This window comes from Diprion similis, chromosome 12 (genome assembly GCF_021155765.1).
Source record: "Diprion similis isolate iyDipSimi1 chromosome 12, iyDipSimi1.1, whole genome shotgun sequence".
NCBI lineage: Eukaryota > Metazoa > Arthropoda > Insecta > Hymenoptera > Diprionidae > Diprion > Diprion similis.
In genome coordinates this window covers 9,106,469-9,122,696 of record NC_060116.1, presented here as the reverse complement: position 1 = coordinate 9,122,696, position 16,228 = coordinate 9,106,469, and the positions used below count along the sequence as shown (strand labels likewise).

Sequence of the window (16,228 nt, the reverse complement as noted above, 5' to 3'; positions counted from 1 at the left end):
CGTCTACAGCCGATCGATCGTATGCTTCTAATATCATATTGAATAATCGAACGACGTGTAACATCTTACAATCATCAACTGCGCAAAAATATCTCCGTTGTTTCGCCTGAAATCTTCTTTCCTCGTAACACGCCGTTGTAGTACATGACTTACCGAAATCTCTATAATGTATTATACAGTATCGATCTTATATCGTATCGATATCACTTACATTACATATTTTATTCGCGTTGAACAACGATGCGCGAAAATTAAGCGGGTGGGACTGGTGTAATTATGATGCCAGTGCAATCTTAAATCGCGAATCGTTATCGATTAAAAATCTCCATTATACCTGCAATTGCAGTTGTGTTTATAAAATTCCACCGCACAAGAAATAACGTATCATTCCACAATATTTTTAATCCCAATATACAATATATTTTTTTCACACAATTTCGCACAGCTCGTTTTCAGTTCTGCATGCCTTTTGCCTTTTTTTTTTTTTCTTTTTTGTCAAATTTTTTTGCCAATTTCTCATCATCCTCCATCCGGTGAGTTATACGCATACATGTATACGAACGTTACGATCCGGTTCGATCTCCTAACAAAATAACGGCGTATCCTGTTGGTCCCACCAGTGGGCTGCAAGGAGCAGGTAAAGTTCGTGATCCTGGGCCGTGTAACCTGGAGGCGGCGGCGGCGGTAGCGGCGGGATCGGTGGCAGCAGGGAATAACGGGGTGGCGATGGTGCCGGCGATTGGGATGGCGTCGTCGATGGCGGCGTTGCGGGCGTCGGGGGCGTCGGGGGCGTCGGGGGCGTCGCGGCGACGGGGGAGGCCGGAGATCAAAGCTCGCAGTCGAACATCGCCAAGGATCGCGTGATCACTTCGTCCTTGAAAGAAAATTGCCAACCATTTTTTTCCCTTTTAATATAAAATGACAAATTCTTGATCGCCGATTTAGACGATTCAACTGCAGACTTTTTGGTGAAAAATTATCGCAATGAAATTTTTTAAAGTTTCTCAAATTTCAAAGCGCGTTAAATATGAAAACTAAACGTCTTGAAACATGGAAATTACTCATACATTTTTTCGGGGAAAAGAAGATTTAAACTAACGGAAATCCTGAAATATAAAATCTGTGTTTATTTTTCATGAATTTCGATATTTTTTGCCAACTCGATTATAGGGATGATATACAGAGTGATTATATATCGTTTGCTACAGTTTACCGCGCATGCGCTAAAATTCGAGAACACTGTCGCTAGTCAGGGTGACCAAAAGTCGTAAGTTCAGATGACAGGTCGTATAATAAAAATTTCGGCAGTTGTCAATATTGAACACAACTTCCATTGACAACTGTCAAAACTTTTCAGGTCACGTTCGTGACGTTTTGTCACCCTGGCAACCCACCTGCTCTCGGATTGTAGCGCGTGCGCATTAATACTCTTATAAAAATTGTATAAACGAAAAAAAAACAATAAATAATAAATATAGAATGTGCAGATCCGATTGTGAGAATGAACGGTATAGTACAATAATGATAATATTTACTTTAAGGCAGCTCTCGATGAATTCCTCGATCGTGATGACGCCGTCCTGATTCAGATCGAGCTTTCTAAATACTCTGTCGAGTTGTTCGCGGGCAGCTCGTTCCTCGTCGACTTGATGCCGTCTTCCCATAAGTTCGTGAACCGCCGTCACAACTTCGCCAAGTTCTCCCCTCGTGATGCACCCGTCGCCGTTTATGTCGTACAGCTTAAAGCTCCACCTCAGCTTCTCGTATATGCTGCCCCTTAGGAGGGTCGACAGGGTAACCAAGAGGTCCTGTAATTATCGAACTTACGGTGATGCCGAAGGATTGTAATAATCAATCAGTCACAGTCACTCCTCACGTTCTCGGAGCGTAAATTTTCTCTCACGATTACACCGATTGCGAAAAAACTCACTCCTAGATCCCCGGGTGACGTGAACGATCAAACGCATCGGGAATTTGGTTACTTTGATTTTTTTCTAGAATATCCGATAAATTTTTTGAGTCGTGATCAAAAATTTTTTTATACCGTTTTTCGGATTAGGCATCATTCCGAACGAATATTGAGACGGCTGGGTGATGGATGATATCCATAAACTCGAGCGCTGCAGCAGCGGTAACAAAACGGCACCAAGAAAATTCAAGCCAGCGGGGATCTATATTAGGGTTTAAAGTGGCTGATCGCACGTCTTCCGCACATATACCTTCATGATTACCGCCGGTAGGAGATATAAGTGTCCAACGTGCAAGCCGGGTGAATATCGATTTCCTTATCGGAAGGGGAACGGGGGATTAGCTGCTGCGGTATATTAATTCTAGGGGAAATAAATCTCGAGAGGATGAACAGAGAAAGAGAGAGAGAAGAGGAAGGGACAGTGCAGAGATTCTCACTTTCGCGTTAATAATTTTTACCGAGTCTTCAATCTTCCGCGGATTGAGTTTCGCAGGATTCGATGCCCGATAGCAGCTTGTGAGCTCAGTTTCCGAGCCACTGAAAGAAACCCATCAAAAGAGACAGTTTCATATTATTCTTTTTTCACAATCGGCGCGTTTTGCGTCGGGTTCCTATCCTGCGAAGGATTCGAAGTCCTGATCCCCGCGGGTGCCTTCGTTTAGCCTAAATTCGTTACCTAACGGATGTCGTTCCGACTAGGCGATACGTAACAGCTATAATAGCTACTGATAAGGCAAACTGTCCAGTCCTAGTCGGTGAACTTTCACGTGCAGGATGCTTACAGGCGTCGATGTACACATATAACCTGGTTAATCGATCAGCCGCAGGCAAACAGATACACGTCACGTTTATCGCGCATTCGTGACATCTGATGTTTACAGGTTACACACACCGATGACTTGAGGTGTCTCTATGCGTAATTTATTTCCTCGTTTTCCCCCCCTTTCCATCGCCGCTGCGTGTTCGGTTGCTAATTTATAGGACGGAGTGTCGGTTCGTCTAATTAAAATTTTTAATTACCCTGAAGCTGATGGCTCCGTTGCAGTTCACGTCGAAGGCCTTGAAGACGTAGTGGGCGTAGAGGCTCGAGTCTGTAATTCGTTTAATCACACTCCGTTAACTGATTGGGTTATTACAGGAAGACTTTTCTATGATGCAATTGAAAAACTCACTGCCGTGCGGGAAAAACTTGGCGTATATGTCCTTGAACGAGTCCTCGTGGACCACTCCTTCGGGACACTCCTGGAAGATAATAGAGAAAATCGATCGTCATTACGTGAAAGGGGCAGTTTCCAAGATCGTACAATTCAAAGCATGCCGATATATAAACGTTCTTTAATCAATTACAACGTCAAATATCCAGCGGATATCCGCAATTAATACTCTCTCATTGGCTAATTGCTTTCACCCGGCATTTACAGTGCGTACAACGGGCTTGAATGAAATGTCCTTTCGTTTCAAAAAACCCACTTGTAATATTATTTATCCGCGGTCTTCCGATCCGTCTTTGGACATATTCTGCTTTTATCGTAAAACAGGGATGAATCTGAACACGGCGGGGGGGGGGGGGGGGGATGTTGCGGGATATTCGATAGTCGTATAATGTCCTTTTTTTTATTTATACTGCAGATGGAAAGGCTCTGCAACAACACAGCTGTTTGATGACTCGGTGACACGTTGACACAATCTGCGGACTAAAGTTGAATTTCAAAACGATGAGGATACCCTACGCAATACCGAGGAACGTGTTTGAAACTTACAGGTAAGCGATTTATATCTTGATATCTTGGTGCTATTTAAACTCTTGAAAATAATCTCTTAATTCGAGGTTGGAATCCTAGAGAGAGAGAGAGAGAGAGAGAGAAAAGAGAGAGTGGGAGGGAAAAAAACTCATTCGCGTACCGAAAGCCCCACAGACGACGCGACGATGAGGAATTCTTAGAGTAATACATTTTAATGCGGCGCTCCTCTATTTCGCCAGGGCTCTTCACGCGCGCACTCCGCCGGTTCTCTTTGAAGTGTACTTGCCTAGGTAAAAACGCCGAGGAACTAGCTTCCGTAGGTAATCAGCTGCCGGGCGGAGTGCGGAGAAAATGAAAAAGGAAGAGCCCTCGACCAGAGGACGGAGGGCGGCGTCTGCAGCGAGCCAACCGGAAGTCAAATAACGCGGCGAGACATAGAACATAGAGTCCGATGATTAATTAGCTGCGCGGAATAACACCGCATGGAAGGGCGTTCTGTTCCAGTTTCCGTTCGAAATTAGCGACCCTTTCAATCGTCGCTAGGAATAATTCATCCGTTGATGTTCAGTTGACCCCGTTGCAGATGTTCGCAGCAAACGATTCAGCTACTCAACGAACAAGAGCGGACTCTCAGGCCGGAGGATGAGAACTGGGATGCGAACATTGTGCCGGAACTTAGGGTCCTTGCGATACACGTCCTCGTTGAACATTGGCAGGACAATCCCATTCTTGACCAGTTACCGACGCCAGTTGATCGTGACCTGCTCTTAGAACTCTTGCCGACGAACCTTCCCTTCGAGCTGATGATCAAGTGGATACCTGACGAGTTCTTCTGGAAACGTGCGGCCGTAGACAGGTAGATTCGTGGATAGTTTATGCTCTTTGCCATGATATATGAATAATATGCGATTTCAACGGAATGATTTTAATTTCGATGATATTCAGTGATTTCAAGCGAATTCGAATTCCTAATGATATGTGCTCGGGTTTTTGAACGATTTCGAGGAATTGTCAGCGATTTCAAGTGATTTTGACCGATTTTTTTAAGTACCCACTTCACGTGGTTTGCGGTTTGAAAAAGAAAATAGCCCCTCGCGATTACAAAAACAGTTATGGCAATTGAAAAAAGTAGGCACCGGAAGCAAATCTCACCGAGTGAAATGGTTCCTATTAATTGATTATAATAAATAGAAAAGAAAAGGAAAGAAAAATGTGAGAATAGAAGTCTTAAATAGAAGATATCCGAATCGAATTGAATAATTGGCTGCTTACTCGTACACGAATCGCATTATTTTCACCGTTCAAATCGTGATTCAGATGGGAGCACAACTATCCGGACGATCATGGCGGTTCGTGGCGTCGTCTTTACGTCGAACGCCATTTCTCGGAGTACCTGGAAAGCCTTCCGGCGACCTTTTTCAAGGGCCAGCAGGAGTCCTGCAACGAGTTTATAGAGCTCTGCAAGGAATACGTATTCACGTTGAGAATTCGTTCGCTCATACCGAGCAGGTGAGTCCGATCTGTTCCCCGAGTCCTTGTCACTCCATAAAAGCTCTTCGCCCGGCTACCAGGCCGAGCTTTTTATAAGGAAATCTCTTACAGTTCACCGACGGATAAAGCGGCTGAGTGCATATCGGAGGAGGAGGATTCCCCGAATCACATACCTTTCAATGAAATTATAACTCGCCTACCAAATCTCACAGAAATGTCTATCAATTTTGGACTGATTTACATGAACGATGGATTCGATTGGAGGGATTTTAAGTGAGTCTTAATGCTGCTGCTGCTTCTGCTGTTGCTGTATCCATTTCGATCAAACCTTTCTTCCTCCGCTAGGTTTTCGGTCGAGGATTGCAAGAATCTCGGGTCTGGTATCAAGAACAGCAATAGATTGGCGAGATTCAGTCTTACCAGAAGCAATCTCGACTCTCATCGTGTGGCGGCTCTGCTTCGTGGAATGGCGGTCAATAACACGGTAAGGGAATGTGTAGATGTATTTACGCGTTTCCTGAGAAAATAAAGGACAAATCTGTGGGCTTGCATTGGTTACGTATGCACGTCCTGACCTAACCTAATTTAATTTCCTGCCAAGCTGCAATAAGCTGTACGACAATTGGCTGAATCCTAGCATTAATTCGATTGCGGTGCAATATTTGGTGCATGCATGCAAACGACGAGCTTGCGGCTGAATTTAAAACGCGTCGACGCTGCCAGTTTTCGCCTGCAGCAGCCGTATCTTTGTTCCATTGGAGGTACAAAAAAAAAAAACAAAAAAAAATTGAGCTTTTTCATATTATTTTTCACCGTCATCAAACGGCTGCGAATCGTGATAACGCCGCGATAGCGTGTTTCGCTCAATCTAATTCCGCCGTATACTCGATGTGCGATAAAATCCTGGCTGTTCAACCCCCAAAGCCTTTTTTCCTGCAGTTTTAAATGCCACGTTTAACGTTATCGAGGGATCATCGATCCGCCTTCATTCCTTCGCTTACCGCTGATTACCCTCAAGCGATAACGTCGCAGTTGACTTCTTTCATCAAAGGTCGTAGAAATGAATCTCTCGCACTGCAAACTCGGCGATCTTGGCGCCCAGGCTGTCGGTGAATATCTAACGATAAACAAACGGCTGAGGATCATTCACCTGGCCAACAACTACATCGGGGCTTCTGGGGTTCAAGGCATCGTCCACGGACTGCTTCAGGAGTCCTCCACGCCTTTGAAGGAGCTTAACCTGCGGCTCAATCCGCTGACGGACGTTGGTGGCAATCATATCTGCGCACGTAAGACGAGAAATTTTAATAATTCGTCACTTCAAACACGCTTTTATCGAGGCTTCATTCTGTCCAGTCATGCTGCGCCACCAGACTCTCGAGAGTTTGAACATCAGCGGTTGCAGCTTGACCACCGAGGGTGGAATAAACTTGGCCGAATGCTTGGCTTCCGGCTACATAAAATCACCGACACTCGAATTGGATCTGTCGAACAACGAGCTTGGGCCCATCGGTAAGAAGCGAAGACATTAGAGACGGGAAGCTGCATGCCGTGCGAAAGTTGAACAACCCGCGAGTTTAGAAGGAACGTCACGTTTCGGAGAATATATCTAGCCACACGAGCCAATCGAAGCTGTTTTATTGCCGGGCCGCGTATTTCGTGTGCAATTGACGATCCCGCGTTCTAAAGCATGGTAAATGTCCCGTGAAAAACGTGGATGCTTTCACGAGTTGAACGACAATCACGTGGAATTCCAGGATTTTACTTGTTTGTTTTTGTATTCTACGGTATTCCAGTCGGTGCAGCACAACGCGGGGACAATCGACGATGAACGAGACAATTTGGATGATGTTTTCGTTTTGCATTTCAGCTGGAGAAGCTTTCGAAGTGGCGGTGACCTCCTGCAACCTCATTATCGGTCTCGATGTCAGGATGTGCCATTTTTCCAAGAAGTCTGAGTACACCATCAGCGAGTCTGTCGCAAGGTAAGACGATGATCTGCTGCCTTTGGCTGCCTTTTTTCTTTAAAGAAAACTGCCAAGTCTTCGAATCTTGGGAATAAGGATGTAGATCTTGAAGCAGGCCGCGGTCTGCAGGACGATGAATCTTCGTTTTGGCAGACGTCCAGTTTCGCTACGACTACACTGCTCTTCCTTTAATGTTTTATCCTGACTTTTTCACCCCCCCGGTGAATGACAAATTGTCGCAAAATAACGAGGCTCGATTTGAACAGTAGATATACGTATAAGTAACCGGATTCTCTTCCTGGTCTTATGACGACGTATTTATCACCAGCAATCTTCGCTCCACGTGAATACGATTACCCTGTATACTCAAAGCGTAAAATCGAAATTCTCAACCCTCTGAAATAAATTGTCAGGTCAAGCTGTAAAGGGCCTCTCTCGGGTTCAAGGACTAAAAGCACGAGCCATAATTGATCGAACGACGCTGTTCCTCGAGGGTCTCGAAAAACGGATTGAATTTCTTCCATCTCTTTTTCATTTCAACCCTGAATTCTCGGACAAGGGACTCGTCAGTGTGTTGAAAGACAGGCTCCGTTGAGGCAGAGGATCAGGATTCACTTCTGACCTGTTTCATCATAAATTTTGAATCAACGAAGAACGAATTGAAATCGAAAAATTCTCATTACGCGTCAAATTCATTGCTTATTTCTACAATTAAAGGCAACCAAAAAACACCATAACTTTTCGGATTTTCCAGGGATGTCAAATCCCCTGAATGATAGAAGCAAAAATAAACGTTCGGACAGAGACGAAGTGCGCTGGCTTGGTACCTTTCTAAGTGAGGCTTTAACGCCATGATAAGTAAATAATGAGGCCGGTTTGGATTCGAGCCACGCTCGCTGCAGGATATTCAACCGCAAATCGGTTGTGATATATGAGTATTCGACGCGGTGAAATTACACTCTGCCATGTAGACTTGCGTCTCTCCTATCGTACATTTCGTTGGTTTTTTACGTCCCTCTCTAAATTGTTCGGATTCGCTTGAACAGTTCCAATCGCGCCTGCAGTAAGAAATTACGTAATCAACGTAATTAGACTGCCAGAGATTGTTGGAGCGCAGATAATTTCGCGATCTGGATGGAATTTACATCGTCATTTCAATTCAGGTTTAATCCTAAAATATGGCAGGCAGTAGACAGCGGGTATAAATTAATTGGTTTTTCTGTTCGACGTAACGATCGAACGAACTCGACGCATTGTTAAATTCCGATTGTCGCAATCACCTATTCACAGCTTTATGTATTTCGATCAGAAACTTCCTTTGTCTCCCGCTAAAACCAACACCAACCAACCACCTCCGCGTTTTCGGGGAGCTTTGAACTAAATACACTCGCACGTAACAGCTAATTTATAATGCCGTCAGACCTTTCACCCTGCTCTCTGTGAAGGGTTAGAAATTGAGTTATCGCCGGTATCTACGACCCAGCATTTCTTTCATCTACGTTCGGACATTCACCGAAAAAGCTCACACCTGATGCAGAAAGATTTTATCACTGTGTCAGGTACCGTTATCGGTTAAACCCCAGCTAGCAAAAGATTTGTGCAGATATCAGTATAAACTGAGAAAGTAGAAAAGTTCATTTTGCCATTTTTTATTTTCAACCATGTAAGCTGAAATTATTCCATACATATAATTAGGCTAAATTTTGATCATTCAATCAAATTTCCAGGTCAATCTTTGAGACTATTCACAATCGTTACGTAATAATTGTAATAATTATAATCGGTCAAGAATTTTCAATGCACGAAGAAAACACGTCGAAAAGTATCTGAGGAGAAAACTTGTCTTTCCAGGAACAAGAAATTTCACAGGCAGAACCGTCCACGTCAAATATCCAGCAGAATGAGCTCCAGTAGTACGTATCCGCGTGGGGTCAGCCTTGCCGTTCCGCTGGCGTATACGTCGATGCAGGTGCCTACCGTTCCCCAAATTCCTGCTGGATCTAAACCCAATCTCCGAACACGCTCGAGGATGATGCCAGGTAAGTTACTGGCGACAAAAGGCGCCTCGTTTATTTCCGGATAATTCGATGGTATAATAATCCAGAAATGGAATCAAGGAATTTTCAGGGAATTTGATATCCCTTGGAAAAAATCTCTGGAAATCTCAGGGAATTACGTTTTTACAAATAAATATAGATACTCTGGTATTATACAAGATATTTTGAATTTTGAGTAGTGTAGTGACTTGAGGAAGCTTGCAAATTTCTATTCATTGCGAAACTCGCTGCTTTTATACGATATGATGCATGAACACAATTTAGAGAACCGTAGACGTGAGTAAGTGCCGTATATTTATCACGTCGCAAATGCACCGGGATATCATATCCACTATCTATATGGTGTACGATACTACGGAGTGTTTCTCGTAAAACATTGAATCGTTATACTCTCGGAGATTGCGCGCAGTATTTTGAGCTAAAACTTCCAACTGGATTACTCGATAAATTCAGATATAGAAGCGGTAGAAAATGTCGATAGATATATATGTATATAAAATCGGAGTAAACGAAAAGGCGCTTTTTTTCTTTCTATGTTATTAAGAAGGGCGAAAATATTATAAAATTTAAATCGCTCGTAAAGAAGAAGAATGATAATAAAGAGGGCAAGTAGCGAAATGAACGCCATTATTTTCACTGGGAGATTTCGCTCGGGGCTTCTGATAATGATGTTGTAGCCGGTATAGTCACGCGAAATTCACGATTCCTTCTTATCTCGCGTCCGGATATTTCTTTCTCCGTTTACGTTCTACGCTTCGCAGATTTTCTATATCCTTCGGATGGGATCGCACGATAGTCTCTTCCGATGTATGAGAAACGGAAACGTCCAAGTTGGTTACAGTTTTGTTAACCGGTCTTAACTCTCATTCACCGCAATTCACGATTTAACGAGTGGAATATATACAATATAATTTATGGGGAATTCCATGCGAACTCGACCAAAGTCTAACCCTTACCATTTTTGGTTTGTTCAAATTTTATTCTACAATTATCCCGGCTTTGAAACAGTGTCTTGAATGTAATTTTAGATTTTTTATTCAGCCAGTCAATTATTTTCAAATATTCAGTGATTTTAAAAACGACAATTTTTTAAATTCTTAATTAACTTACTTTGAAACTTTCCAAAATATTCAAAAAACTTTTATTTTTTAAATTGCTCCACGATGGAACCGGTCCAAAAGTGTTCGTAATCGAAAATACAGTTTTTGCGAATTTAAAAAATGGTCGATTTCTTGAGATTCGTCGGATAAACGCGATCCCCGATTGCTGGCAAAAAATGTAACACTTGTCTGAAATTCGAAACCTTGTATAACTGTTTTGAAAATGTTTCGAACTTTCAACGATCTGTATCCTTGATTTCAAATCTTTTCAATCAAGGGTCCAGGAGTGCCGTTGACGATTCAAAGACCCAGAGATTGTCGCGTAACGATTCGGCGAGCAGATCGAAGGTCGGAAGTTCATCGACGATCGCGTCGGCAACCAATGAAGAAACTTTGTCGACCGAACCAGTTTCCGCCAACGAGGCCTCGGAAGCTCAGTAATCTCGCGTTTAAGGTCGACGATTCTCCCTGGGGAAGAGGTATCACTTTTATAAATTCCCGTTTCGAGATACTTTCCGCATTTTGCTTTTATTCCGTCTCCAAATTCACCCAAGTCATTTACCCCAATAAATACCTGCCCATTTTTTAATTCGATGAAATCGTTGTTCATGGTATATATAATCCTGTGAAAATAAAATTTCCTTTTAAAAAAAATTCTAGTACATTTCTGTGCCAGTTTACGGAAGACGCGTATCAATGTGAAATCGTGAGTCAAACTTGTTTAGATATTTATTCACACCTTGAGAATATTAATCTCTAGAGAAAAATATTGGCTACTTAATTTTGTCGAATATTTCGCTCCGCCTTTTTGTCACAGCTGTGAAAACACGTGTGGCAAGTGCGTTGATTTGCTGTGATCTTATCACGGGATAAAATAACGACTTTGGCTGTTGTTTTGAAGGTGGTATAAAGCGGAAGAAGAAAATGCTTTAGGTATGCTGTAAACTGAATATTGTGCGATTTATGTTTTATACGTTTATTATTTCAACAAATCGTGACGACAGCAGTTATCCCAACTGTTTATTAACCCCGATTGTGAGGTTTTATTTACCTCACCCTGACAGGAAAAAATGTATAAACTTTTCGTATGCCGTGCAAATCAACGGGTGCGATATGTTTATAAAGTTCCAAAAGTGTAAATCGCTTTATAGCGTGTTTTAAACTAAATCATGTAGCCCATATATAGCTAAACCTTATAAAAGCAATTATGACTGCCGTCGGTATTTCGTCCACCCAATCTAAAAGGAGTAAATTTCCTCTTTTTTGTGTGTCTCGCACTGTCACTCTCCCTCCCTTTTTCTCTGCGAGCAGAAACTTTACGTTCACGTGATTTATATTTGACAAGACCAGAGCGCTATTCAAATCGCTTCACCTACGCCTTACGTATATATCTGTATTGTGACGTCACTGTAGTAGGTTATGGTATCAAATTCAAGAGAGAGAAGACAATTTTGCTGAACAATAAATGCTGAGCTGCCGTTTTGCCGTGCGTTATTGCTTATCGTATATTTTTTTTTTCCTTTATATTTATGGTATATCAAGGCTCTTGTTTTTACTCTTGCTTTACGTCTTTCTTTATTCCCGTTCGTCTCTCGGTTATTTTTCTCCACTGAATAAAGTTTCATAATTTGGAAAATCGTTAAGAAACGATCCTCCCTTCTTGTTTCCGAAATTCATTCGTTTCTAGCTTCGTTCTCTTTCTCCTTTCGTCTCGCTTTTTTTCACCCATTCTTAAGGTATTCCATAAACACTTTTGAATGCGTATGTATATATAATACGAGCTATATACGTAAGGAATACATATACGGAAAGACCGAAGAATATCATCGTTGATGGGAAATATTGCACGAGTAATTCTCTCACTTCATAACATAATATTCGCCGTTTTATTTGGCAAGAAAAATGAAATAACCTTCTCTGCGTTTGTGATGATTTTTTTATTGTTTACAAACTCCTAGAAAACAAATTCGCTAGAGTTAATAAAAATAGTTTTACAATTCGTTGAAAATTCTAGTGTAAAAAAATGAATTTTTCTCTAAACATCGAAAATTTTCATGAACTTTATACCGCTTGAAAACAAATTTTCACACAAGTAATGTATGAACTTGAATTTATGCGTGAAACTTTCAATTGTAATTTCCTTGTAATTTGTCAGGAAAAAAAATTACCTTATACTTATAACCGTGCGTACGTGAAATTGGTAGAATCCTAAAATTGCTATATGCGAAAAACTTGAACGTGGCTGACAATGTGACAATAATAGAATAATTGTAAAAGTCTTAGACGAATTTCGCAAAAATGTAACGAAAGTTCGGAGTGAAACGATGGAAAATTTTTATTGCATATCGTAAATGAACGATTTTTAGTTTACAACTCGACCGAATATTTATTTCAGTTTTCAATCAGATATCTTCTGAATCAATAAATTCATTTCTTCGAGATTTAGAGTGATTAGAAAAATGATTTTCTATATCTCGAGCTATCAAAACACAGAAAGAGAAGACATAAAATGATTTAAAAAACTTTGAAGTAAAGAAAGTCGGAAAAAAACAAAAAAAACATTCCGACATTACAAAACACAGAAACGATACGCCCGAATTCTCACGGAACGAGGTGTTCGTGTTGTTCCGAAACTCCGGAGGAACCGTAGGCTGGATTTCCGATTGGAATATGGATCGCGTGCTGCTTTTGCCTCACCGGACTCGCAATCACTGTTCGATCTTTCGACGCTGCGAATTCCCTTGGCTCACTGACCCAGTGCCATTATGGGTATAGCATTCGGAGGTTGCCTTTCCCCATCGGAAATATTCGCAGCTGCCCATTCGCAGCGATATCGACTCACGCAATCTATTCATACAGGTAACGTATACGCCCCCGTAGTCTATACGAATCGTCAATTATTTACCGGAGAAACGTGGACGTCGATACTCGTGCGATTCGCACGACGTTGGCTAAACATTTATTTATGTGGGATAACATCCTGCTTTTCTGCTTCCCCTGACATTTCTCGAGCAGCTGTGCTTTCAATGCACTTGTTAGATCACGAAGTTACAAAGAGATGCGCGTCTAGTTATTTTTTATTTTTTTTTTTTGTCAATTTATGCTGGTCAGAAATTGAGAGATTTTTTTAACCTGTAGTTACATTTATTGTCGGTTATTCACAGATTTGTGAGCGCTTATTCGACGATCCAGTATCTCCTGCGATGTGTGTGAAAATATTTCCATGATCGATGAATCGTTTAATTACTGCTGTACTGTTTTTCAAATCGAACGGCTGAGTGAATCGCTAGCAATTCCTTCTTGTTTTATTGTCTTTTTCGCACCGTCTGTACATTGGATTGGAAACGAAGCGAACTGTAATTAAAACCAGCACAAACATGCTCGAGTGACCAGATCTAGTTTCACAATATTTGCGCGTTTTAAACCTCAATCTAAACAAGAATACTGGTTAACTTTTTTTCCGATATTTCCAAACGTATCTGCCATTGCAGGTATTCAAATATGTGAACTTGAAACAGCTTGAATCAGAAAACGAGAGATAGCGGCTTACGTACTCATGTTAATGATGGCAGGATCTGTCTCGAAATTTAGGGATCTTACGTGTAATCTTAAGTGTAAAATCCTGTGAAAAATCAATGAAGTTCATTCGATCAAAAGCAACGCTGACATAACGTGAAAAATTAAAATGACCTTAGAATTGACTTCATAAAGGACCAAATAAAAATCTCCGACTTGGTCTTGGATCAAGATCATCGACCGTGTGACTGACATCGGTTTTAAGTTTTTAATGATCGATTCCGAGTTCGTCCTAAACACTACGGTATCAAGTCGGCCGGTGTCCAGGAATTAAATAGTAATTAATTCTCACACACGAGGTGGAGAAAAAGCTGCGGAATAGAAAGAACACCGTCCATTATGCAAATGAAATCAGAGTGGAAAACGACTACGTGTTACGTCGTAACGTCAAGCGTTGCATCGCTCGTGTTATACCTATACTTATAATATATATTATAAATTCATACGTAGCTTTCTGGCTTCGGTCGTACGCCACTTTAGGTCTTTATATGTGAAGGTATAAGGTATAAGGTATAAGGTATAAGGTATAAGGTATAAAGTATGTACGTTATTCCAGTAAGCCTGGACTCTCAGTCTCGGCCACACAGACCGAAGGCACAACATTCTCGTGTTTAATTAGATATTCATTTGATAGGCACTACTCGGCGTGTCGGGTGTGCGGGATAATTTCATTGTTTTAGATTAGATTACACGTTCCGAATTCCACGCGTGACTCGCCTCCTGCACGCTCCGCGAAATGGCTGAAAACTCCATTTTTCCCTATCTGCACGCAATTTTACGCGCAGATCGTACTCGACGATAAGAAGCAAATATAAATAAATATTCGAAATGTGAAAATATGAATATCTTGACGATTTTTCAGCGATACGGTCTGTGATAAGAACATATACATATAAATACACTGACGTTAGAAATAATTTTTCATTTCTTCAAAAAGTTTTCAACATCCATTTACTTGTTCACCGTTCGGGTTATTCATTACCCAATGAATATGGGTGAGAAAATTACAGACATTTCGGACTTAAACGTACAGGTCGTTACCTGCGAATGGTCGGTTAGCGAAGTCAGCGAACAAAGCGACGGAAAATGCCTGTCGCTGCAATCGCTTTGTCGGATTGTAATTAACGTCGTTTTGCATAATAATTGGCAGCTTAGTGAAACTCGTGCCGATGAAGCTTTATTAAGCGTAAAAAAGTGCGGCGCGAAGCACATTCGAACACCGAAGTGAGAAGCTCAGAGTGTCTGAGGCGAGGTGGTCGAAGCCCCTAGTAATCCAATCTACATAAATATGATTGCAGCCCGAATTCATCCAGTGTATATTGAATCGAAATTTCTTTGCCTACGTGACGCCGCGTTTCTTTATACGTATAATACACACAAAGTCGATCAAGGCAATAAGTGTTGGTCGCAAATCGGATGTGACTTTTCTCTCATCAGGATGTTGCGTCAAATCCATGATCTAGCTGACTTCCTTCCTGGTATCATAATCCGGTTTCCTCTAATTCTCGCTGAACTAAATACACGCATTCGGGAATTCACCGTATTATTCTTAATCATACATACGTAATTAAACTTATACTTACTTATAAACTAATTTTCACTTGCCTTTGACTTGCAGCGGTGAAACTTCCAATAATTTCTACACCCCGGAAATTAGTCAGTAAAAGGCGAAAATGAAGGAAAAATAAATGATAAATCCAAGTAAAAGCAGATACGAAATAACAGAATTAGGAAGAAAAAAAAAAGAAAGGATAGCAATCTTGTTCAATCGGCGACGCATTCGTGAATAATTTAAGGAGAAAAAAAGGGACGTGCAGGATCGCGAACACGTATACCTGTAACCTATGCATATATATATATATATATATATATATATCCAACAGCGATCTCGTCACAAAACAAGCCCTGGTAATATTTTACCACGTTGATCCCCGTGCATCGTTATGTGATTATTTTCTTTTGCTCTTTTTCCCTTTACCTCCCTCCAGTTTTACACAGTCTCGTGTTTTTTTTTAGTTTTTTGCTATCATTTCTGATCCCTCTCTCACGCACAAGATGCCAATTTTCATCGCAACGTAAGTAGTATTGTGGGATTGCAGGCGATTGTACGATAATATTTAACACCTGCCTTTGTGTGATTTATTATCCGAAAGCTTTACGATAAAGTGAATATTAATGTAACTTTTTGGCGAGGATTTCGTACCTGCTGATCGTGGAACAAAGTATAATCATTTTATCCTTTGAAACGCGCAATGCTGTAGCAAAAAATGCGCTTTATAATTCGGTGACTTTTGTAGTCTGCTACGGTTTTACAATTCATGCGAAA

General features: G+C 41.3%; 2 protein-coding genes across 3 annotated transcripts in view; one reads left to right on the top strand and one right to left on the bottom strand.

The window, feature by feature from the left end:
• Positions 1–16,228, top strand: part of LOC124413136 (dynein regulatory complex subunit 5-like) — a 40,522-nt gene that overhangs the window by 2,869 nt on the left and 21,425 nt on the right. Inside the window, exons 2-11 of one of the 2 annotated variants that reach the window (XM_046893511.1) lie at positions 3,599–3,731; positions 4,295–4,567; positions 5,029–5,220; positions 5,314–5,475; positions 5,548–5,686; positions 6,254–6,491; positions 6,559–6,714; positions 7,073–7,187; positions 9,021–9,208; positions 10,604–10,763. In XM_046893511.1, coding sequence (XP_046749467.1) covers positions 3,685–3,731; positions 4,295–4,567; positions 5,029–5,220; positions 5,314–5,475; positions 5,548–5,686; positions 6,254–6,491; positions 6,559–6,714; positions 7,073–7,187; positions 9,021–9,208; positions 10,604–10,763 — 1,670 coding nt within the window. In that variant the 5' untranslated portion in view covers positions 3,599–3,684. Of the gene's footprint in view, positions 1–3,598; positions 3,732–4,294; positions 4,568–5,028; positions 5,221–5,299; positions 5,476–5,547; positions 5,687–6,253; positions 6,492–6,558; positions 6,715–7,072; positions 7,188–9,020; positions 9,209–10,603; positions 10,764–16,228 lie in introns of those variants that run through there. The other variant, XM_046893512.1, reaches the window with a different exon arrangement.
• LOC124413137 (Kv channel-interacting protein 4) overlaps positions 499–16,228 on the bottom strand; it is a 43,058-nt gene continuing 27,328 nt past the window's right edge. The window contains exons 2-5 of the mRNA XM_046893513.1: positions 3,142–3,211; positions 2,990–3,060; positions 1,536–1,808; positions 499–874 (exon numbers count right to left, since the gene is read on the bottom strand). Of these exons, the coding sequence (XP_046749469.1) occupies positions 827–874; positions 1,536–1,808; positions 2,990–3,060; positions 3,142–3,211 (462 nt within the window). The 3' untranslated portion in view covers positions 499–826. The remainder of the gene's footprint in view (positions 875–1,535; positions 1,809–2,989; positions 3,061–3,141; positions 3,212–16,228) is intronic.